The sequence below is a fragment of the Theropithecus gelada genome, chromosome 13, assembly GCF_003255815.1.
Source record: "Theropithecus gelada isolate Dixy chromosome 13, Tgel_1.0, whole genome shotgun sequence".
Lineage (NCBI taxonomy): Eukaryota > Metazoa > Chordata > Mammalia > Primates > Cercopithecidae > Theropithecus > Theropithecus gelada.
In genome coordinates this window covers 51,166,226-51,191,783 of record NC_037681.1, presented here as the reverse complement: position 1 = coordinate 51,191,783, position 25,558 = coordinate 51,166,226, and the positions used below count along the sequence as shown (strand labels likewise).

At 45.6% G+C, this 25,558-nt stretch overlaps 1 protein-coding gene across 1 annotated transcript in view; it reads left to right on the top strand.

The window, feature by feature from the left end:
- Positions 1-25,558, top strand: part of LOC112604483 (calpain-13) — a 58,725-nt gene that overhangs the window by 19,302 nt on the left and 13,865 nt on the right. Inside the window, exons 2-7 of the mRNA XM_025353517.1 lie at positions 557-786; positions 10,260-10,332; positions 11,869-11,984; positions 17,823-17,959; positions 23,993-24,167; positions 25,167-25,241. Coding sequence (XP_025209302.1) covers positions 589-786; positions 10,260-10,332; positions 11,869-11,984; positions 17,823-17,959; positions 23,993-24,167; positions 25,167-25,241 — 774 coding nt within the window. The 5' untranslated portion in view covers positions 557-588. The remainder of the gene's footprint in view (positions 1-556; positions 787-10,259; positions 10,333-11,868; positions 11,985-17,822; positions 17,960-23,992; positions 24,168-25,166; positions 25,242-25,558) is intronic.

Sequence of the window (25,558 nt, the reverse complement as noted above, 5' to 3'; positions counted from 1 at the left end):
CCATTCTATGTACAGATCTGATCATGCCCCACCTCTTCAACAGCTCTGCAGAGCTTATGGGGTATAAAACATTTTCTCACCCAACTTTCCAACCTACCTTTCTGGCAATCTCTTCCAACACTTCCTACCCACCCCCTCTACCCCCACCCCACTAAACCCTCCAACACCCCGTGACCTTTCCAATGCAACTCGTGGGCCTCTGTGCACTTCCTACTCAGGGAAGCTGTGGGCAATTTTTTTAAACCTATCTGCCAGTCCTTCACCTGGCAGTGCTCAATAAATGGTCATGAGATGTACTAGTACCCCATAGCCTCTTGTGCACGTGAGAGCATACTGGTGAGCTGTTTTGTACAGCAGATTGAAAGGTTAGCTGGGAGTAAGGATGCTTGAATCCTAGTTCAGTCTCACTGACTGTGCCACCAGGGACAGCGCAGACTCAGTCTCAGTCCCCTACCTGTAAAGGGTGGTATATCAGAGTGCCCATCTGGAGCTCACATCTGATGGTGCAAAGGACTTGATGGCTTACCCCAAAGGTATCCCTTTTTCTCACCAACAGGAAAGGACCTCGGAAGTCTTCTAAGGAGAGTCATGGCATATAACCAGGAGTCTTCAGTGGAGACCTCCATCATCAAGTTCAAAGACCAGGACTTTACCACCTTGCGGGATCACTGCCTGAGCGTGGGCCAGACGTTTAAGGATGAGACATTCCCTGCAGCAGATTCTTCCATAGGCCAGAAGCTGCTCCAGGAAAAACGCCTCTCCAATGTGATATGGAAGCGGCCACAGGTGAGTGAGCCCCACAGGAGCATACCAGCCCCAGGGTCCTCGGAGTCACCTGCCATGGCACCTCCAGCCGAAAGGAGGTTGGGCCAAACCAAACCGGAAGGAGAATGAAATTCACTGGGTATCTCTGCTCCAGTGTTGCAGCTATTCAGCGGGATGGGAAGATGCTATAGCAGGAGCTAGGAGCCCAGACTCCTCACTCTAACCCAGTTCTAACACTAAGTACGTCACTAAATTAAAATGCCTCCATTTTTCATCTAAAGATGGGAAACCATGGGTATGAAAATTGTAGTTGTTGGAGTCTCCTCCACCACATAACTGACCCCGTCTATCACTCTGTCACCCTTTCTTCTCTTCAGATGTCAGTATCTTTATATTCTTTTTTCCTTCCCTGTTAGAATTTGCTCAAAGGGAAGATATCAGGTCAGTCATTTACACTATAGGATGAATTTAAATAATCACCTCCCCTCTCTCTTTTATATTCACATTCTCGATCTTAGAGAGGCTTGACCACCTGCAAGAGAATTTTAGACATCAGCTTTAAAATTAGGGAGATATTGTAGGACAACATTCAGATCTCCCTGACTCCACAACCCCAGCAGATGGCCACTACCTCTACCTTGCAGCCAGGTGAGCCCTCCTGGTTTTTCTAGAACTATCTCAATTTTAGGGCATGACACCTCCATGGAAAATGTCTCAGCTGACTCAACATTCTGATAATCTCATCAGGACTACTGTTGATGCAAAGCACCCGGATAATGACCACTCTAAGGACCCTCCTGCCCAAACCTCTATTCATGCTTCTGTAGGCTGCCAGTATAACCTAGAATGAGATAAAATAATATAGTGTCTAGTAAGCTAATCATTATAATATCTGCAACCATTATTGAGCACTGATTAAATGCCAAGCACTGTCCAAACACTTCCCATAAAGCCAAGGTAGGTTACAGAATAAAGTTATTTTCTAATGGTGGCTACTAAGGGTCTATGAGGCTATGAGACAAAAGTATTTGTCTGGTCTGTGGATCTCTAATTCAGTTCTGCACATGGGAAGGAGAACTGAAGACATCAGGCTCTGGGAGGCGACACCTCTTGCCCTACATTGGGACAGATTTGAAGCTTTGGTGAAGGGAAGGGTTAGGGATCAGGTAGGGTTTGGGATGCTGCTTAGAGAAAAGTGCGGTGTTTCAGCGTTCTAGGATCCTCTTATCAGCCATTGGCAGTAAGTCCTCAACAATGACTCTCTTCTTCTAGTCTTTACCTCCTAAGGAGAGATGAAGCAGAGAATTCTATTTAAAGAAGTTCCAAGAGGTCATTTTTTTCTCATTGCTATTTTCAGAAGCTGAGATTATTTTAGAAAGTGGTGGGATTTTTTTCTCACAAGGTGCTGAGCAATAGATGTGAGACCATATTTATAGTGTTGAAGAATTTATAACACTTCTCTTTAGAAAGGATTGAGAGATTCTAATTATCTGATTCTCACAACACTTCAACTTGTGATGTCTTTTGGGGGCAAGGAGAAACTGAGGCAAACGGAAGTGAAATCACTTATAAAGAATAATGCCAGGAACCCAAAATAGAGGCAGCCAGGGGCCGAATCTGCTTTTCCCATTACTACTTTCCTCATCCAAAAGCTTACCTGAGCTCTACTGGGCTGATTGGGGGCACTTTTTCATTCTGGCACTTCTTTTTAAATGTCATATTTCTTTGTCTTTCTTATCACAGTTGGCAAGACTTACCTTTGTATAGTACTTTCCAGAGCTTTCCATGTGTCTTCTCATACTTTATCTTCTTCGTTTTCTCCTAACTTTATAGAAAACTGATGTTCAGACAGGTGATGTGACATGCCAAGGTGACATGATTAGTGAGGGAAGGATCCAGAATTTAAATGAAGATTCCTTCCACCTGCTGCGCTTTCCCTCCACTGACTTAAGTGCCTAATAGGGTCTCTGTTAGAATTTGGATGAACAAGTACATGAGTGAATGGATTAATGAAGAACCCTATCTACAGGTGCCTGATGCACGTTTCAAGTTCACATGTGCAAGAAAGAAACCTTGAGTTGACCTATTTTCCAAGTAGGACAGTAAAGGAAAAAGCCAATGTACTCACCCCTTCGACACTGTGATGTCCTTGACCCACAGTGTACAGCTGTGACTGCAGAGAGCACTGGAAGAGAAGCCACGCCAGCCTGGCCCATTCGTAATAGTAACGGCCACACCCACAGAGTGCTGACCATATGGCAGGCCTGGCTTTAGGGGCTTTGACTTGTCAATCCTCACAGTAACTCTATGATAAGATACTATTATTAGCCTCGTTTAGCAGCTGAGAAGCAGAATCAGAGAGTAGGGGTACCTCTGCCCAAAGTCATATAGTTAGATGATAGTAGAGCTGGAATTTGAACCCAGGAGTCTGGTTTCAAGACCTGAGCCCCTAACACCATGCTAAATGGACCCTGTAAGTCCTCATCATAAGCTCATGTCCTATTCTGGGTTCCTGCCTGTCACTAGTAATGTTTTTTGCACTAGTAGAATCTTCTACCTCATGTGAGTAAAACAGGAATCAATCCCTCTCTAAAGTTCATCTGTCTATGTTCTGCCCTTTTTTTTCCTTTTTAGGGATAAAAATGGCACCCGTACCACATATGATTACTTTAAGGACTAAATGAGTACAATACTTAGAACAGTGTCTAGCACAGTGTAAACACTAAGTATGCACTAGTTACTGTTACTGTGATTAATTTGTGAGAATGTCATAAGGTAGCAGCCTCAGGGCCTATTCCTTGGGATTCTTGGGCTTTCACGGTCCAGCCATCTCAGCTTCAGCCCTTGGCCAGTTTAAGAAACTCTTTCAGGGAAAAATGTGGGTCAGAGGAAACTATGTAGGGGCTGAAGGAAGGTTGGCAGGGAGCGTAGAAAATGCCTTTCTTCTCATGTTCTGCTTTTTTTTTCTTTTTCTTTTTTTGAGATGGAGTCTTATTCTGTCGCCCAGGCTAGAGTGCAGTGGCACAATCTCGGCTCACTGCAACCTCCACTGCCTGGGTTCAAGTTATTCTCCTGCCTCAGCCTCCTGAGTAGCCAGGATTACAGGCATGAGTCACCATGCCTGGCTAATTTTTGTATTTTAGAAGAGATGGGGTTTCACCATGTTGGTCAGGTTGGTCTCAAACTCCTGACCTCAAGTGATCCACCCACCTCAGCCTCCCAAAGAGCTGGGATTACAGGCATGAGCCACCATACCCAGCCTCATGTTCTGCTTTCTATCACTATTTTTAGAAGGTTAACTCCCAAGCTATAGAACTTGCTGAGTGCCTGACCAGAGGTCTGACCAGTGGCCCTTAAACTTCAACTATATGATGGCTGAGGTAGCACCAAGGTATTTTAGGCCCTTTCCACATTCTAAGTTTTTCCAGACAATGAGAAATCTCCTCCTATAGGCAACTGGTAAACCACAAGGGACATCATTCTGTTTTGAGTATTTATCCCAGCTTGGCAGGTTCAACACTAGCCCAAGAGTCAGGGGCATGAGAACCAGGCTTAGCTTTCTATGCCTGGTGCAGAAAAGTTGTTTTGTGTCATATACCTTTCTTTCTCTCTCCTCCTCACCGTCTTACCTACCCTTTTCTTCCTCTGGCTCTTGTCCTTCCTTCCTCCAACAATTAACCCAGTAATCTCATCCATTTTGCTGCTGAAACTTTTTCTGAAATAGAAGGAAGCCCTGTTCACATCCTGCTTCATTCTGTTCCCAAGCCCTTCCCATCCCCCAGTCAGGCTCCACAACAGCCCATGATGGTGCCCTGTGCAAATGGCACTGAGAGGACCCGACTCCTCATCAGTCTCAATGCTTCCTACAGCCCCAGTCTCAGCAAGGGACAGTGCTAAGAAATTACACTTACACATGAGGTATCTACATGATATTTCCCTGAGCTAAATTTGGTACTTAAAGTGGACCCCTTTTAGCAGAATTTTTATTTCATGGATAATTTATCAAGCATGTACATGTGTAAAGTATTATGCTAAGCACTTTACATGCAATATTTCATTTAATTGGCCTCACAGTCCTGTGAGGTAGATAATATTATCATCCTCATTAAATAGATCAGCACCATCCAATAGAACATTCTGTGATAATGGGAATGTTCTTCTTACACTGTTCAATACAGTAGCCACTAGTCACATGTGGCTATTGAGCACTTGAAATGTGACTGATGCAACTGAGGGATTAAAGGTTTAAGTTTTATTGAATTTAAGTTAATTTAAACGTAAGTATCCACATATGGCTTGTGACTACCATATTGGACAGTACACAATGGTAAACAGTAGATCTTCACAACGATAACCAATGTTGTCAGATAAACTGAAATTTCATCTTTGTACCCATTTTATAGTAAAACACATTTTACTTTTCAACTGAAAAATGGGCTGTGTGCCCCAAGCACGTTGCTTAACAGGTGTTCGAAGCTCAGCACAGCCCCATGTGGCTTCCTGCCTGTGGCCATCCTAGAGTGAGGCACTGCCTATCCAGGTGACACCTCTCCTTCCATGCAGCCAGAGCAGTTTCTGAAAGGATCATTCACTAGAAACGATTCACCTTGGGACCAAAATGTGTTCTTCAGGAAAGGAAGAGGTTAAAAAGCAGAGTTGTAAGTGCCGGTTAGGTTATGAAAGCATTCCATAAGGCAATAGGTAACAAAAAATGGCAGAAAGTGACCCTGCCAACAGCCAAGTGTCATTCAGCCAGAGAACTTGGATGCCAATAAATCAAAGTCCTCTAGCAAAAATAGGAAAGGGAGTGACGCTGCCACTTGTCCCAGACTGAACTCTGGCCACCATGTGAAAGAGCTAACTACCAAGAGTCTAAACACAGGGCTCTCTTACCCAAAAGCAGCATGCCATATGAGGATGTGGAAGTCTTTAGAGAGAATGCAGAAATATGCCGGGTGCTGTCACATTATTTCTTGGCATATTTCTCTGTCTACCTCTGGAGATGATTAGGGGAGAGCAGCTGGCTTGGGACCACATCAGAGAGGGTATTTTCTAAGATTCCAGGAGCCCTCGCATTACAAGAGCTCTGACATACCTAATATAACAGAGATTACCCCCAAGCATTGCCTGGAGAAAGGTCTCCACAATCCAGAATTAAGTTCCTAAGATTACTTAGCTTGACTATTGCTGCTGGCTTCTGTATTACTCAGGGCTCTCCAGAGAACAAGAATCATTAATATATATCCTGTTGACATATTTATTGCTAGTAAATATATCAATATATCTTATATAAATATATTCCATTAACATATTGACATATATCCTAATAGATATCCTGTTGATATATTTATAATGAGAGATTTACTAGGAGGGATTGGCTCACATGCTTATAGAGGCTGAGAAGTCCCACGATATGCCACCTGCAATCTGGAGACCCAGGAAAGCCAGTGATATAGTTAAATCTGAGTGGGAGGCCAGAGAACCAGAGAATGGATGATGTAATTCCCTGCCCAAGGACAGGAAAAGACCAATGTCTCAGCTCCAGGAGTCAGGCAGAGAAAGGGCAAATTCTCCCTTTCTTTATCTTTTGTTCTATTTAGGCCCTGAATAGACTGGATGATGCCCACCCACCCTGGGAAGGGAATCTGCTTTGCTAAATCCACCAATTCAAATGTTAATGTCATGTGGAAGCACCCTCATGGACATGCCCAGAAGTAATGTTTAGCCAAGTATCTGGGCGCTCTGTGATCCAGTTAGGATGCTATATAAAATTAACCATCCCAGCTTTCTTCTGTACTAATAACGTTTCATAGCCCTCAAAGCCCAAGTCCATCTCACAGAATCCAAAAACAAAAAGGTTGAGAAGATGCTGACTGCTGGTGTGGTCAGAATGAAGAACAAGACACTATGGAGGCAGACACCTGATTCAGAGCCTGTTTCTTGTGTGACCTGGGACAAATCGCTCAACTTCTCTGAACCTACTCCCTGGCCCTGGCTGAGTCTCAGAATCCCCTGAGAAGCTATGCAAATCCTGAACGCTATCTCTGAATGACCTATGAAATCACAGCAGTGGGAGGTGGGGCACAGCAGTCTCCCTGTCTGTGAAGCTGCTAGGTGATTCACTGGAGACTGCCCATTGCTGCCAGTTCAGGGTGAATCTAATCTAGGTTCTCATCACACTGGCTTCACTGCCCTGATGTGCCTGGCCCATCTGGTAACAGGTGGCCTTCCCAGAGTCAGTTTCCCAGCCATCTTTATCTATTTTCTTAATGGGCCTTGTCTCAGGAAGTCAGCCTGGCAGACTAAAATGCTCCTGGGTATCATTTCTATCCCTTCCTACCGTCTCTCTTTTTGGATTATTGGTCATAGCTCTAAAGTCCAGGGTCCAGGAGGAACAAGCAGCTTAGAAGACAGGAGACAGGAGACATAGAAGCTGCTTTTGTGCCCACCTTTGATGCAAATGATTCGTATGTTTTCCCATAAACTTGAAGTTGACTATTGAATTGTGGTTTGAAATCATCACCATCTAATTTTCAACACATTAAAATATCTTTTTGTTCCTAATTAGCTAAAATTTTTGTTTTTAACTTTTATTACTCTAGTAAATCATAAAAACTTGTGTGTTTATCAAATGCCTTCATAGCATTTATTGAAAGGATACAAATTTTTTTCCCTTTGGCCCATGTAAGTGCTACTTCATATTAGTAGATGTCCTGATGTGAAACCATCCTTGCATTCTGCATTTCTACAGCAAATCCTACACAATGATAACAAATTATCCAAAATCAGTCTGGTATGTATGTGAGTTTTCTCTCAGGTTGGGCATCAAGGCTATGCTGGCTTCTTAGATGGTGGCAGGATTCTTTTTTAATTTTTATTTTTACACTGAAACTGTAAATGACACTGGAATTTTCTATTCTCTGAAAGTTTGAGGGAACTCAGAGGAAAAATTGCATGTACCTGTAAGCCTTTACAGGGCATTTGGGCGATACTCTTTGGTAACTTTAAAATACTATCCAAAGGCTGTTAGTCTTTTCAGCTTGTTTACTAACACGAGTCAATTTTAGCCAAGTTTATTTTTGTCAGAAAATCATCGGATTTTTTTAATTGATTGGCATAGAATTCTACATCATTATTTTATATTTCTAAAGCCCAATTTTTAATTCTACTTTTATTTGGGTTTCTCCACCATATTTGCCAAAGGTTGAGTCTATGTAACCCTCCCCCACATATTAGGTTGGTGCAAACGTAATTGTGGTTTTTGTCATTGAAAGTAATGGCAAAAACCATTATAAACCATTACTTTCAATGGCAAATAATAGAACAATTTATTTATTAATCTTGCTGTTTTTCTGGTTTATAATTCACTAATGTTCTTTTCAGTTCTTCCTCCTATTTTTGTGAGGCTCTTTTTGTCTTTTTCTTCCTAAGATCTACTGCTAAATTCATGTTTTTATTCTATCTTGTTTAATAATGAATGCATCTGAGGCTATGGGTTTGTCTGAGTATAGCCTTTTTAATTTTGCAAATATTTCAAAAGAGGGGGATTAATAATTATTGAACATGTACTATGTCAGACACTGTGCTAAGTATTTCACATCCTTCCTCATTTGTAAACGTAAGGACTGGTCCAGCTTTGCAAGGCTGTTGGGAGCCTACCAGAGAGAATCCTGGAGCAAGGTACCCTCCCTCAGCAAGGATTTGATGAATGACAGCCATTGCCTTGATTGCATCATCATTAGATTCTCTCAACTGTCCTTACATTTTGTATTATTGTTCCCATTTTACACATGAGGAAACAGGCACAGTAAAGTAAAGGGAATTGTTCAAGTTCTCAAGGTCACCCAGGAAGAAATGTTAGAGTAGGATTCCACACCAGGTCTGTCTGAATGGGTTCTCCAAGCACCCCTACCCTTGCTCTAGGGATCCCTGGAGGGGAACTAGCAGGACCACAGCGAAAAAGAGCTGTGGCCAAAGTCAAGAAAATGGAGCAAAGCCATCTTTGTTCTGGGTCTGAAAATGCCACAGCCTCCATCCCTGCTTTACTTCCCATGAGTAGAGGATCTTTGACAGCAGGCCTGCTTTGAGACCTTAAGTCCCCTTTTCCAGTAGAGAGAGGAGACAAGTAAAGGTTACTGAAATGCCCTACACCATTTTAAAACTGGCTCCACTTGGAACCCTGCATGCACCTGAAGGCCCTCCGGATGTCCTTCCCTCTTTCTTGCGTTGAGGGAGATGCCAAAGTTCTGCCCACCATGGCTCTGGCAGAGGGTCAGACCTTGTGCCACCCCAGGGTCCCCCTCACCTGGAAGGGCCTGGGCCTGAGAGTTCCCCTCCTGGCATTTGACGGAGTCAGTTAGTTGTAGAGAAAGCAGTAGGAGGAGTTTTGTAAAATGATGCCCTCAGCCAGGACCCTGTGTTTGCAGGCAGGCACACCTTCGTTTTCCCCTAAGTGTGCATCTCTTCCAGAAATCTGGGCAGTTTATGAAGAGCTGGCAGGTTCTACAAGGCACGTGACTCTGTACATGAATGTCTACTGAGCAAATGAATCCAATTCCAGCTTGCAGGCCTGCTCTCTGCGGACTTATTGGTCAATGTGAAAAGAAATGATACAAGGACCAATTACTAAATTATGCAAATCCAGAAAGAGCTGCACAGAGAGGAGGCTGAGGTCATCCTGGCCAAGTCTAGAGGGCTGGCTGGTGCTGGGGCAGGAGCCAGACCTGTGGCCCGGTGTTCTCCCAAAGTGCCTGGGGGATCCCCTTTGGGAACTCTCACAATTTCGGTGCCTGCTGACAGTTCCTCATGTTCTTCCCAGATGTGGTAGCACTGGGGGAATCCTCCGTAACCACTTTCTTTGGCTGGCAGGCACTATGTGTGTTAGAAGTTAGGGAAGGACCGGGCACTGAGTACCAGCTCCTCACACAAGCGGACTGGGGCCTTCCAGACCCAGTCTGTGAGTTACCCAGGGAGTGGGTAAAGAGCTGAGGTGTGTGCACTGTATATCCCTTACAGCACATGGCTGGACTTAAACCTGGAGTCCAGAATGCCCATGCTTATTTCTGAAAGATACCATTTTACAACAAAAGCTTTATTATGAAAGCTATAGTACTTTATTACATTTATAAATGTCTCCTCTCATAAACGTATTCTATTCACTTTTTATGGTTTGTTTACAACCTCTTATTAAAACCCTGGCTTGTTGAGATGGAATGGCTATTTGATCCAAGGATTCCAAGTCCTTATTTATGTTCTCTCTTCGTGTAGTATGCTAATGCATTATGGCCTGTCTTTTCAGTTACATTTACACCCTATGATACCTGCTGCCTTCCTGGTAGCAATAAAGGCCGAAGAGCCCAGCAAACTTTCCTAACTCGGATTTTAAGCACCTTTTTAAGAATTAACCTCGACCCTTGAAAGACAAAGTGAATGATGTCACTTTGCGGTACAAAGCAATGAATGATGCTCATAGCTTTTCTCCTTCTTTCCTAAAGGATTTACCAGGGGGTCCTCCTCACTTCATCCTGGATGGTATAAGCAGATTTGACATCCAACAAGGAGGCGCAGGTAAGAGTGCAACATCTTCTCTCCCTGCCTTGGATAGGAAGTGGTGGAGGGTGGTGCCTACCCAGAGAGTCCTGCCCTACTTCTAAGGGAGAAAGGCCAGTTCCCTTGGTGCAGATGTGGACAAACTGCTCACACCCAGTCCTGCAGCCTGCAATGAGCAGGGGAAAAGGAGACAGGAAAAATGAAAGCAAACATACACTGAGTTTCTGCAATGACCGTGCAAGACACCTTGTGTGTGCAACAACCTCATTTTATATATGTGACAGTGGAGAGTCCAAGAGATAAAATAATTTGCTTAATGTCACACACTCAGTTAGTAACAGAGTTAAGAATCCAGCACTCTCTGACTGCTTCCCACCCCACCAGGCAGCCCCAGAGCAAAGGAGCTACTGAGAGCTGGAGGGTATGGACAGGGCAACAGGAGGGGCTGCCTAAGAGGAGGTACCTGGGCTGTTCCAGGTGTGGCCAAGAGAACCCTCAGAAAGAGAAGCGTTGGAGTGAAAGGGCAGAGCTGGCTGGAAAGTGGATAGGAGTTGGAGACAGCAACGACAACAACCTTTCTGAGAACACATTCTAAGCTTTCAAAATGTCAGCTTGCAGATGATAGGTCCTGTAATTGAACTTCGCCTGGTGAAATCACCGTGCCTTGGACCAAGTCAATAGAGCCTGCCTGGCCACCAGCCGATGGTTCCCCTATTAGGGTTTCACCTAACTGGAAAAAGGACCTCTCTGAGGCTGTCTTTGTGGCTTCTGTACTGAACCCAGTGCCTGGCATGAAATGGCATTCAAAGACAAATTGATCATGTTAGGGGTGAAGGAGAAAGGACTCAGGGAGGGGAGGAGAGGACTCAAAAGGGCTTACAAGGACATCCAAGGAGAAACTCAAGGCCATGCATCCCTCAAGGAGGAAAAGGAGAGAACACCCCCCTACTTCTGCACAGGGAGAGGCTGACCTAATAGGAAAGAAAAACGTGAATCAGTTTTCCTCAATTGTACAGAGCATCATTGCCAACATTTGCTGTAACTGAGCACCTCTGGCAAAAAGAGAATCAGAGGCTGGAGGTGCTGGCTCCCACCTGTAATCCCAGCACTTTGAGAGGCTGAGGTGGGTGGATCACTTGAGGTCAGGAGTTTGAGACCAGCCTGGCCAACACGGTGAAACCCTGTCTCTACTAAAAAAATACAAAAAATTAGCCGGGCTTGGTGGTGCATGCCTGTAGTCCCAGTTGTGGAGGCTGTGGCAGGAGAATTGCTTGAACCTAGGAGGCAGAGGTTGCAGTGAGCCGAGAGCGCGCCTCTGCGCTCCAGCCTGGGCAACAGAGCGAGACTCCATGAACACCACCACCACCTCTGCCCCTTCTTTATCTGGCTTGGAGCCAGTCCCTGTGACTCCCTCCCCTGGTTCTCCTCAGAGGGAAAAAAAATGCATCATTTAGAAGGAAGTGTGTGGCCTCTGGTGGTAAGGACCTTTTAAATTATGGGACGGGGTTTCCAAGTGTGTCCCGTCAGCCTTTCCTGCCTTATCTCCCCTCACAGCTGACTGCTGGTTCCTGGCAGCACTGGGCTCCTTGACTCAGAATCCACAGTACAGGCAGAAGATCCTGAGGGTCCAAAGCTTTTCACACCAGTATGCCGGGATTTTCCGTTTCCGGGTACGTGTGCCCTTGCAACACTCATTATACTACGGGGTTCTCTGTGAGTACAGGGAAGGTGAGAGTCTTAAGTTTTCTCATGGCCTGGAAGCCTGAGATGAAAGTGACAGTTGTGTTAGTTACCCTCCCTATCTCCAAAAAAAGGATTCAAGCTTATAGTCTGACAACACACAGGGAAGATGAGAGTTGAAATGCTTTTGTGTGAATAAAAAGAAATGACAGAAATGATTAGCAAAAGAGTCATTGATCGAGAACCCTGTAACTAACATCGAATTTTTGTCTCTGTTTATTCCTGTGCCATATTGTGCTATTTTGATTACAGTAGCTTTATAGGAAGTGGTAACATCTGGTAGGATAAGTTCTCCTTCATTATTCATTACCATTTTCTCAAAAATATCTTGGTAATTCTTTCACATTTATTCTTCCATGAGAATTTTAAAATTATTTTGTCTATTTTTTTAAAGCCACTGTGATACAGAATGCAGCAGCATTTATGTATTAATTTAGAAAAATTACATTTTTTTTTAATTTTAAGTTTTCCTTTCCAGAAAAATGGGATACCTTTCTATTTATTCAGAACTAGTTTTATGCCCTTCAATAAAGTATAATATTCATATTGGTGCTGTATCTTTCTTGATAAATTCATTCTCAAACATTTTATAATTTTGTGGCTCATGTAATTGAGGTCTTTTCCCCTCATTTTGAACTTGGTGCTGCTAAAAAAGAGAAAAGCTACTGCTTATCGTATATTAAACTGTATCTAGGCTCCTTACCAAATTCTTTTATTAGTTCTTAATTCTTTCTTTAACAGAATCTGGAATGGTTTAGTTATCTAATAATATTATCTGCAAATAGATAATTTTGTCTCTCCTTTTAATATCTGTAGAACTTATTTTGCTCTCTTGCCTTGTGACATAAGCTAGAACCTCACAATTTTGAATGAGTGACAAGAGCCAAATCCTGCCTTCTCTTGATTTCAGTAATGTGCTCTCTTGATTCACTCTTCTTTTAGTACATTCGAGTTGTTAAAAAATTGTATTGGAATTTTTGTACCTATATCATGCATAAAAGTGGTTTCTAGTTGATGTTATTTTTATCATGTTTAAGTTCTGCTAGCTTTTTAAAACAAGCTGATTGAGCTTTACATACCTTGATTTGAAATAAGTAGAATAATGAAAGCTAATCATTGATTAACTGTTCTTTGAAAGTAAAATAGACGATAGTGAAATTACCTGGGCCTGCCTCCCTTTTAAATATGATTTCTTTAATTCTTCCAGTGTATTCAATAGCTATTGATCTGTTCAGGTCTCTTACTTCTACCGAAGTTAATTCTTGAAATTTATACTCGAACTAGAAAAATCAACTGTTTCTTTGGTATTTTCAAATATATTGCCACTGAGTTGCTTATATGAATCTCTGACAATTCATTTAACTTCTTGTAATCTGTGACTAAATCTACTTTCTCAATCTGTGCTGTATTTTTACTTTTCCTTTTTTTCTTAATTCTGCTTTTCTTTATCCAATGAATCTGTTATGTGGGTGTTGTGTGTGTATGGTTTTTTTTGTTTTTTTTTTTTTAACTAATCAACTTTTGATTTTCATTAGTCTTTCTATTCTTTTCCTTTTGAGGTTTTGTTTTCTATATAACTAATTATTTCAATCCTATCTTTATTAATTCCTTTATACTTTCTCCTGATTGTATTGTTTTTTGTGATTTTCTGAAACTTCACACTTAATATTCGTAGTCTTTTTAATTTCCTCTGAGATGTGTATCTATAGGTTTTGATATAAAAAGTCTTACTTTTATTAATTTTTAAGATAATACAATTTTAGATTTTGTATCTTTTATCATATAGGGGTTGTTTCTTTAAAGTTTATTTGATTTTCAAGTGATTAAGTTTTGCAAGGGGTAATCTTTTAGTTACTGAGTTTCTGTTTTATTATAATTGGAGAATATAATTCATAACTATCTGCATTTGGGGAGATTAATAAAGTAGTTTTATTTCTAGCCAAGCCCACAGCAGTTTTTATAAATGGCTCATGGACACACAAGAACAATCTACATTATCCAATAGTTGTGAGTTTTACATACTGAATCAAGCTCTATGATTTCCAATTGTGTTATCTGTCATTATGTCTTTTATCTTTACTTATTTTTTGTCTGCTTGATTCTTTAGATCATAACAAAGGGGAGAAGTTCCTCCCATAGTTATTGTTAGGAGAATTCTTCTTATGTTTTCGGGTGCTCTGGCTTTACACTTTTCCTGCTATGTTCTTTGGTACCCAAAGGTTTATGATCTTGCTATCTTCTTCTTGCAACAAAATTTGTACAATATCCCTATTTGTTGCATTTAATGATCTGGCCTTGGATTCCTCTTTACCTGATATTCCTATTGCCACTTTAGCTTCCTGTTATGTACATTTCCCTGTTATATTTTTGTTCATTTCTTTATTGTTAATTTAATGCTCACTTGGTTATAGGTGTGTTTCTTATAAAAAGCATATTTGAAACTCATTGCCTACCACTGTTTCTCCCACCCTTCATTTCTCCTTAAGATTTTTGTTCTAATTAAATCTTTATTAGATAGAATTTCCTTGAATAATTTCCTCAGAATATGTGAGAGTTTTTCCTTTTCTCTCATTTAAAAATGATATTTCAGTTAGGTTTACGATTTTGGATCATGTTTCTTTTCCTGAAAAGTCTGTAAACATTGTGTCGTCGTCTTGCAGCTTCCAGTGCTGCAGAAGAAACATCTCATGTTAATCTATTCTCTGGACTTTGACTTTGTATGCAAAGTGTTCTGTCCAACTGAGAGTCTGTAAGAAGTGCTGGCCAGGCGTGGTGGCTCACACCTGTAATCCCAGCACTTTGGGAGCTTGAGGTGGGTAGATCACAAAGTCAGGAGATTGAGGCCATTCCTGGCCAACATGGTGAAATCCTGTCTCTCCTAAAAATACAAACATTAATTGGGCATGGTGGTACATGCCTGTAATCCCAGCTACTCGGGAGGCTGAGGCAGGAGAATCCTTGAACCAGGAAGTCAGAGGTTGCAGTGAGCTGAGGTCGTGCCACTGCACTAATGCACTTCGGGCTGGCAACAGAGCGAGACTATATCTCAAAAAAAGAAAAAAAAAGGGCTCTCTCCTTCAAGTTCAGAAATTTCTCTGGAATATATCTATATATACACCTGCTAAAAATTCATCTTGTCTGGGAATTCAGTGATATTTTTCAGTCTGAAGACCTGTATCCTTCCAGTCAACTAAGTTTCCCTTTATTATTTCTGGGCCCTTCCTTTATCTTGCTCTTGCCTCCTTACATTCAGCTATTTGCATATTAGGTCTTCTGTCAGGCAGGTGATGATACTGCTGCTGGTCCAAGGACCACACCAGCGAGTGAGCTAGAGGATCCAGGATTGAGCTGTGTCTGGACTTGTCCCCAGCATTGGTGGAGCTACTTAGGTGGTTAGGACAACTCAAGGCCCAGGCAAGGCACACTCTGCCCTTTTGGGTGGTGAAGAAAGTCACACAGTTCCCCAGAAGCAGCTGCAGTGCCCTGACCTCTGTAGATTTCCTCTCATTGCTGCGAGCTTGTGTACTGCTCTCCAAAAGTTATCCAGTGCCCAGGTCACCTCAGATGCTTTGCCTAAAACACTCTGGTTTCCCTGTCAGACCACTGGGTGTTGGCAAAATGACCTCCAGCATGGTTCTTGGAAGGTACAGACATGATCCAAATGCCAGCCCTCCCCACCCAGAGGCATGAACCAGGAAATGCAGGTGGTGGCCTCATTCTTTACCACTGGTCAGGCCCTTTGCATCGTCTCTGAGAGTGGCAAATTTATCTGATGTCCCCTTTGTATAGGGAGAGCAAGTTTGGTCAGCATTACTGGTGTGGGAAGATAGGGCTAAGAGTTGTTTTTAAGATGAACTAGGCTGGGCACTAGTGCCTGTAATCCCAGCACTTTGGGAGGCCGAGGCGGGCGGATCACGAAGTCAGGAGATCGACACCATCCCGGCTAACACAGTGAAATCCCGTCTCTACTAAAAACACAAAAATTTAGCCGGGCGTGGTGGCGGGTGCCTGTAGTCCCAGCTACTCAGGAGGCTGAGGCAGGATAATACCGTGAACCTGGGAGGTGGAGTTTGCAGTGAGCTGAGATTGTGCCACTGCACTCCAGCCTGGGTGACAGCAAGACTCTGTCGCAAAAAAAAAAAAAAAAAAAAAAAAGAAAGAAAGAAAGAAAGAAAGAAAGAAAGATGAACTAACCAGAGAAGCTCATTCTAGCCAGGACTTACTCATTCTTAACGTCCTACTGTGTGCCAGGCGTTGTCCTAGGTGCTGAACCAAATGGCCACTAAAAAGGAGTCTCTACTCTCATAACTACAATCTTGTTTTCATAATCTCACCTTTTATGATCTCATCTGATCCTAATCAGAACCTATGAGGCAGTTCTTACTCCTACTGCCATTTGACAGATGAGAAAACTGAGTCCCAGAGAATTATCTTGTCCAACATCTGTTGCTAAAGTAATAAGAGGCAAGACCAGCATTCAACTGCATTTCCACCGACTGACTGCTATCTACTATATGCTGCCACCCAATTAAGCACAAAATCCAGATTTTCCTTTTGGTACTCCCTTCTAGGGACTGGGATTAGCTTCTCTTAGTGCTTCGGATGCATTTAGTAATCACCGTCCTAAAACCATCCCTGTTGCCTCTCATCCTCACTGCTGACACATCTTGCTGCTCATTGCAATAGGAACGCAAGTCCACAGCTATGCAGAACCCGCCACAGTGCACTGGCTCATTAGCAACTATTAAAACATGTCTCCACTGACATATCTGTCTCAACCTCTATCTCTGCTCTGAAATTGCATCTGCGGCTGGATGCAACAGCCTGACATCTGGGACATCCAGATGTGGAAAAGGCCATGTGGATGAGCGATCCCATCCACCCAGCTTTCCATGGAGTCCACCCAGTGGAAATTGGCCTTTGCCAAAGCTCAGGGCTGAAGCCGGAAGCCCTGCTGCTTCTCCTACACAGGGGAGGCCAGCAAAGAGAATCCAAAAAGCTGGTTTTGTTATGAATTTTCCTCATTTGGCCATGTCCCCGGGTGAACCATTCAGAGTTGAATGCTAGAGATTCAAACAGTCTGTTTTGGAGAGGAACATCTGGTTCATTTGCACTCTTAGCAGTAGCAACACCAGCCAGTATCCTTTCTGCTGCTATAATGGCAGGGCAGCTTGACAGGAGAAGAGAGGGGCCAGAGGGAGGCTGTCGCTGCTCAGTCCTCCTGAGCCATCCATGTCATCTGTCTCCAGGCCTTTGCCCACAGTGTGCCTCCTGTCTGGGATACCTTCCCTGTATCCCTGCCACATGCTTAAATCCTGCCTCCTCCTTCAAGCTCTCAGCTCCTGCAGGCTCTGCCTCTGTCATGCTAGCCCTGCCCCCACCACTCTCCTCTGTTGGTAGCATTGCTTCCCTATTGCCATTTTGTGCACAAGAAGTACCTGGAGAGTCTCATTTGTGTCACTAAAGCTCACAAAGGACTTGCCAAAGAGAGGCAACGCTTAGGAGCAAAGTGAAGCTAGAACCCAAGTCTGCTTCTTCCCTGCCTATATCTTCCTGGACTAAGTTGGTCTGTGACTCATTTTCTCCATCTGCCGGTGGAGATGACATGCCTGTCTCCTGCCTGGCAACCTGGGCTGGGATTTTGTTCTGGATAGAGTTCGTTATTACATTGTAGAGGTCATGTTACAACTTTTGGCTTAAGTTGGGGGACCCAGGAGCTCCCTCGTGCCTCAGCTGTGTCTGAAAGCATATGCTTGGCTCTCTTCCAGTTCTGGCAATGTGGCCAGTGGGTGGAAGTGGTGATTGATGACCGCCTACCTGTCCAGGGAGATAAGTGCCTCTTTGTGCGTCCTCGCCACAAAAACCAAGAGTTCTGGCCCTGCCTGCTGGAGAAAGCCTATGCCAAGTAAGTACAACCCCGCCACCCATCAGCCCAGAGTCTCAGTGCTGGTCCTGCCTACCTGGAATGCAAACAGTCCCCACTGGAGCATTGCAGCCTTTGCCACCTGGCTGGGCGTCTCCATAAACAGTCACCACGTGCAAAGGTCAGTGTTGGGGCCATCAGGAGGATCCCACAGGCACATAGTGAAGAGTGGGCGGGCTAGGGGCTGGACAGAGATATGTATTGACAATGATATTATTGCAAGGCTGGTATCAGGGCCCAAAGAAATATATTTAATAATATTTCTCGTCAAAGTCTGACGAGAGGGCAGAGGAGAGAGTAAACAATTCTGACTCTCTGACTCACAGAAAGTCAGGCTGAGGCTGTGTGGAAGTGATGGCATTTGAGTGAGGCCTCAAAGGATGGGCAGGATTTCAGCAAGGGGAGAGGGGATAGGTGGGAGGAGGTATCTCTAACAATGGGAGTGATTCAAATAAAGCCATCCTTGGGGTGGTCCAGGCAGTTGGGCACCCGGTGTGGCTGCTATGAGGTGGCATTTATGTGTGGGTGTGGGGCAGGACATGCTCATTCTCATATGGTCAAAATACCATGACTTAGGGACTGCCTTTCGGTGCTGACAAGCTTAAGAACTTATAAACATCCCAATTCACATGTTGTGCTTAGATTCTTTGGGTTGCTTTTATTCAACAGATGTTTATTGAGCATTTAACCATATGCCAGGCACTGTGCTTGGCACTGGGACAGACGCTCTCAGACTGACTCAAGTGGATGTGTGCAGGACTGTGGATGGGGGAGGTGCACATGTGTGTGTGAGGAAGAGGGCCCTGTCCTAAACACCCACAGAGGTCATGAAGATACACTCAAACTTTCCGTCATCAACACAATGTAAACACGAAGAGCAATGACACATCCGTCTCCTCCTATGAGACTGCAACAGCTGGAGAATGCCAAGTGCTCGCCAGCATGTGGGGATCCAGGACCCTCCAGCAGCACGGGAGGGAGTGTGCACCCAGGCAGCCTCTGAAGGACAACCCGACAATACTTCGCTTCGCTACACACACTTCTCACACCCAATAGGGACACTCCTAGGGGCCCTTAAGGGGACACATCTGAGGATGTTCTTGACTGCCACGAGGAGGGTATGGAGTATCCATCACTGAGGTCAGTGGGTACAATGGATGGACACACTTCATGGAGAGCCATGCAGCAGTCAGAAGCCACAGATCCCATCTGTGCACGGTGACCGGGACGGTTCTGAGAGGCAGGGTCCTCGCGGTCCCCTAGAAGTGTCCTTAGTGGGTGTGAGACGTGCATGGAGCCAAGATAAGTATTGTCAGGTTGTCCTTCAGAGGCTGCCTGTATGTACACTCCCTCCTGTGCTATTTGGGGGTTCCTGGATCCCCATATCCTGGCAAACACTTGGCACTCTCCAGCTTTCTGGGTTTTGCAAATGAGGTAAGAGGCACTAAGCAATCCCATGTACTGTTATTTATGGAAATGGAAACTCTGTGCCCTGCAATTCTCATTTCACAAGAACACATACGAACAAAAGGTGCACATTCCACATCCTGAAGTGCTTGTCTTGGGGTGGAGGAGAAAAAGAACGTGGATAGAAGGAAGGAAGAAGGAAGAAAAGAAAAAAGAGAAAATTCATGAAATGAAATGAAACAAATAAATTAAAAAAAAAAAGAGCAAGACCTCACAGTGACGATATTATGAAGGGGGAAAGCGGCACACCTGGAAATAGGACAGGAAGGTATGCAGAGTTCCAAGGGCCGGGACTGTCATGGGGCCGGTCCCCAGGGCCTGGAGAAAGGCTCTGGCATTGGTTTTGCTGCAGCTGCTGTGGCTTCTGCTCTGCTCTGCTCCTCTCTGCAGCTGGCCTGCTCCTCCTACTACCACCCAGGTGCCTGTCTTTGCTGTGCATCTTCCTCTGCTGCCTCCTTGCTCCGACTTTCTGAGGACCCCTGCTTCCTCTGAACTCCTCATCAGGCTGCCTAGCCTTGTCTTTACCTTCTGCTACTTTCTACCCAATTTCCCGCCCAGTACCTGATTCCAATCCAGAGAGTTGGAGTCTTATTGGTCAAGCCTGGGTCAGGACCCCATCGGTCCAATCGGCCATGACCTGCGTCAAGTGGCTACAAAGGGGCACGAGCTGGGGAGGGGACACTTGCCCTCAGAAGAGGCTGTGTGTGAGGCAGGCACCGTGAAGAGGCGAGGGAAGTGTCAGAGCTGGGTATCACTGCTAGCAGATGAAAGCAGAGAGGACCACACCCTTGAGGAGAAAATGAGTGGACAGCATCACAGATCCAGAAAATTCTGGAGATCATCCTAACCAGCCTCTCGGCCCACACATGGAGAAGCTGAGTCTCCGAATTGTGATGGGGTGGTAGGTGCACGTAGTTAAGCTGGGCCTGCCGGGTCTTTACTCACCTGGCCAGGGGACATCATTATCTTCCCCATCCGTTCTGCACCCTTGCCGAGTGCAGTCCTGGGCCCTAGAGGTGGTGATAGCCCCACAGTCCACCCCAGTCCCGGTCCTTCTGGAAGTCACAGTCCAAACAGTGAGGTGCCTCAAGACCTCTTTTTGTGCATTCTTTCTTTTTGAGGCAAACTTGTGAAAAACTATAGTTTTTGTTCATTTCCAGTGTCAGAAAGAGCTGCTCATTAGCATTTGAGAATGAAGCCCAGATAACAGCCAAGGTTGTTGAACCAATCCACATGTTTGGGAGGTTAATTCACTTCTAAGCTACTTATGAAAACACTGCCATTATCTTTTCAATACGGATTCAGCCCTCCTCTCTTCAGGGCCTTGTTTTATCCTTATGTAAAAACAGGGAGACCAGTGGTTCCCTGTGGGAATTAGAAAGCTTGCAGAAGGAAATGATGACTTTGACCCCATTTTGTTAACAGATGACCTAAAGCAATCATTCAGCTTGAAAACAAATAGGAACATGGACGTGGCATCCGCATTCCACTGCTTAAAGAAATCTAGCAGAGGATAAAATGTCTCAAACTATTAAAGCTGTTTAAAAGCTTCCCCACCCCTCACTATCCAAAAAAGGAAGCTCTAAAATGCAGGGGTGAATCACATAGACTTACAGTGTTTCAGAGCCAGAAAGGATGTCTGTCAGCATCAAACCCCACCTTCTTTGAAAGATGAGGAAACTGAGGCTCAGTGAGGTGAAATGACTGGCCCAAGATCACACTCAGATGAGGATGGAGTGAGCACGTTTTTCCCTAGTCACTACTTCCCATGCCTTCCCACCATCCCTGACATTGTCAGTCCTACAGGAAAATGATTTGTCTTTTTGCTGCTTGTGGAGCTCAGTGTCTGGCACACGAGGACCACAGCCCAAATGTAGAGAGCCCATCTGTCCAGATGGAGATGGACCTCTTCCCTCCAAGAGAGCAGGCAACAGCCCAGTGAACACATGGACTCCAAACTTTCTATTCTCCTTGCAGCTGGGGAGTCTGGAAATTAATTGGTCAAGTCAAATGAAGACCATAGTTAGGGTTTCGTTTTCCCCAGAGGTCGTGAAATAAGAGAGGAGACTGAGGGACGAGAGCTGGTAGGCTGCTTACCATCCTCTATAGACTCTTTACAGCATTTCAGCATCTGCTCCGGCTCTATCTGAATTCTTTCCTCTTTCATATGATTGCCGGGCAGAAAGACATTTCCCCCAAATGAGGCTGAAGCAGAGGGATGGGGACAAGGTTGTCTCAGAATTCCTGGTTCAGGTGATGAGGAATAGTGGTGGCTGCGGTGAACACAGTTCTCTCTCTCTCTCCTTTCTACTTCCTGTCAGCAAAGGGGGCTAAGAATAGTTGCCATGTTCCTGAACATCAGCAGGATCCGTGAGCTCATGTTTAGAAAGCAGAAAGATAGTTCCTTGTCAAAACACCCAGCTGCTGCTGGGACAGGTTTCATGGGCATTGTGGATGCGTAGTAAGAGAAAGCTTCAGAAGACACCAAGGGCTCTGGCTGTGAGTGGCAGGGGGTGCCTCAGGTTGTCTTGGGTGACTCCGAGATGACTGCCGGATGCCGTGGGTGCAGGACGTCAGATGGGGCCCAGAGGCAGTGAAACAGTGACGTGAGGGAGGGGCCAGGCCCCACCACGGCTTTTCTGGAGTGCTGTTCTTTAGCACAGCCCTGTTTGAAGCCAGGAAAGGCGCCGTGAGCATATCACCAGGAAAGGGCTGTTGCAAAGAGCAGGAGGTCGCACTGGTGGGGAACGGATTCCCAAACCCCAGTCCTTGTGAATTTCCAGCACACTCAGCCATGTCCTGGTCGATGGAACAGGAGCCAGAACCCACGTGGGACAGCGAGGGATTCCAGAGCTCAGCCCCAACCAGGCACGCTCACCACCAAAGAAAACTCTACAGTTGACTGAGCAAATGCTCCAGAGAGAAGAATCTAGACCCTGGGTCAGAGAGAGGGAGAGAAGGAGGATAAGGTTTAGAACCAGTTTTAAAACAAGATTAATCTGTCACATGGGGGCTCCTGTAGAGATGCCCCTTCATTCTGGAAATCCTCAGCTTTCGTTAATAAAAGGCTTTCTAAGCCATTCCTTCTAAGCATTCGTGCCTGGGGCAGTGTCCTGCTGATAGTGACTGCTTGATACATACGTATTTGCTGAAGTGAATCTACTGGAATTCTCTGTGATCCCCAGGAGGAGAGAATGTCAGAGGTGGAAACAGTGAGAAAGGAGTGTTGAGGGCTGATCCAGTCCACCCTGCAGCTTCCAGATGAAAGGCCAAGGACAGGGAGGGGAAGGGTCTTGTCCAGGGTAGAAGACCGAATTGGAGGGGGCAGCAGGACGGACCCAGGCCCTGATCCATGTGTGATTTTGCATTACCAGAACAAAAGCTGCAGCAAGGACTTCCTCCACTGCCTACCGCCCTGCGAAGGGCTCGGCCTCTGCCTGCCCACTGGGGACAGGAACGCGTAGGTCCCTGGCGAGAGTGACAGAGGCAGCAGTGAGTATGGCTCCTGCTGGGCGTCTTTGATGCCAGGGTCTCCTGCCTGATCTGGCCTCAGTTCCACATCCTTTGTGAGCTTGCCCTGCCTAAATTTCAAAATTCCATGGAACCCTTCCAATTCACCCCATGGATGGGAGCTGAAGTTCTCAAAACACATCTGACTGTCTGGCCGCTGCGTGAGAGGTTCCATTGTGACTGATCAGGCCACCCTCTCTCCTGGGGAACAGTAGGCCTCTTGGGTCTGGCCCTGCCCATCTCCCAGAAACAGAAACGCCATGGGCAGGGGTGGAGGTGGCGTGGCAGGAAGAGATGCTTTGGAGAAGGGGGTGAGGGTTTTAAGCTTTTGGGTTATGTTACGTAAGACTCATCCTTACCTATGTTACCTTTAGTTAAGCCAGTGATCTCCCTCATAATCTGGGGGTGAGTGGGTAATTCTGGGGATGGGAATTCTGGATCAGGGTTTGCAGAGTGAGAACAGCGGCTCCCAATGACCACTGCCAGCATCAGGGTATAGCTGTGAGCTCTTAGAGGGCAAGAACGGGGTTTTTAAACACATGCCTCTCATAGTCCCTGGCCCACAGTCAGTACTTCACACTGCTGTTAAACTGAATGGGAAGCAAGAGATACTCAACGTAGTAATATCCAGTACTCGTTAAGGGATGACCACGTGCCAGGCACTATGTGGAACATAGCCCCATGAGGCTCCTTAATGTGTCCAAGGTCAAGCAGCCAAATTTGTGGCAAAGGTAGGGTTCAACCCCTGGCCTGTGGCTCTAGCACAGGCACACCCAGCCTGTCATCAGTGCTGCCACTTATGGGACCGTGCAGGCCTAGGGGACCAGGGCAGGAAGGTACAGAGGACGGTAGGAGCCCCTGGAGCAGCAGACAGTGCTAGAATCTCCATCCAGGCAAATGGGAGGTAGATGGCCATGGTCAGGAGTGGACCAGGCAGCCTCTCACCTGGGAAATAGGCAGAGGGTCAGTGCACAAGTTCCCCTCCCGGAGCATTTCACCAAAGGCACCACGATGGTTCATCCCCCGTTCCCCTCCCAGGCTGCTCGGATCCTATTCCGATCTGCACTATGGCTTCCTCGAGGATGCCCTGGTGGACCTCACGGGAGGCGTGATCACCAACATCCATCTGCACTCCTCCCCTGTGGACCTGGTGAAGGCAGTGAAGACAGCGATCAAGGCAGGCTCCCTGATTACCTGTGCCACTCCAAGTGAGGTAAGTCAACGGGGAGCCCTTTTGCACCAGTTCAAGCCTTTCCTCAGCCAGGAATGCTCAGCCAGGGGCCCATTCAGCTAAGAAGGGTATGGCAAGCTGCCACCATTAACGAACACTGACAGTGTGTATTACCTGGGTCACCTCATTGAACCCTGCAGTAGCCTGCCTCTAAGACAGAAATTGCAGAATTCACTTCACAGAAGAGAAAGCAGGCTCAGAGAGGCTACCTAAGGTGCTCACCATCACACAGCTCATAAGTGGCTGGAAAAGGCTTCCAGTGCTGCTGCCCCAGAGCCTGGACCTACTGCTACAGCTCCCAGGCAACCAGTGGGTTTTACCATGCACTGGAGAAGGCGGCTGCAGCTCCTGCCACTGTGGACCACTCCTTTGTATTTTGCCTTAAGTTTACACAGAGTCCCCCGGGGCCCTCTGATGCTCACTGGCTCTAATGGCAGTACCCAAAGGCAGCATGATTCATTTTGAAAAGCTTGAGTGACCCTCCAAATTATTTGAGTCTGTTCTGAGACATCTGGTTTCTATCTGCGGGGATGCTTCCTTCATCTTGAAACATACGGGCTTTGAGTCACACATCGCTAATCCAAAATGCCACCAGAAGCCCAAGATGCACTTTAAACCCCAGTTACTCCCAATGTGGGTGTCAAGTGATTCCTGCCTCCTGCAAATGTCCCAGCAGACATATTTGTGCCGTGTCTCACTGATGACATGTGGTTGGTGGAGAGAGTAACCCAGGCCCTCAGGACTCCATGGGGTTCCTTCCATCACTCATGGGGGTGGTTCCCTGAGGCATGAAATCCCTGGGGCCTCAGATAACCAATGGCCTTCCAACTCTGCCACTCTAGAAAAGAGTTCCAGGCCATCTATCAGTCCCAAGTGAGTCAGTGGGACCCAGATGGCTCAGCGGCTGTTTGGACTGTGTTTTTCTATTTCTTTGAAGAACCCGTAGATGTCTAATGCTTGGTCTGCTTTTCTGCTTTGAAGTCAACAGATACAGCACAGGCGATGGAGAATGGGCTGGTGAGTCTGCACGCCTACACCGTGACTGGGGCCGAGCAGGTAAGGCTGGCTGCTGGCCTGTCCAGCTCTCCCCTGGCCTCTGCCCCAGCATTCCTGTTCCTTTCAATAGGGGCCAGAATCACATGAAAGGCCAACAAAGATGAAATGAGGATTTATCACCCTTGCCCCCATCATGACATGCACCATGGACAGCCTCAGCTCCTTCTGTTCATCCAGAAGTTCTGACTCCCACTGTCTTCCTTTCCAGGAATCCACCAGAGACCTTGCTGATCTTAGACAGCTCTGAGAGTCTATCTAAACTGGGAGATTAGCCCCAAAGGAGGTAGAATGAACTACCCAGTTGACTCCAGGGGGGA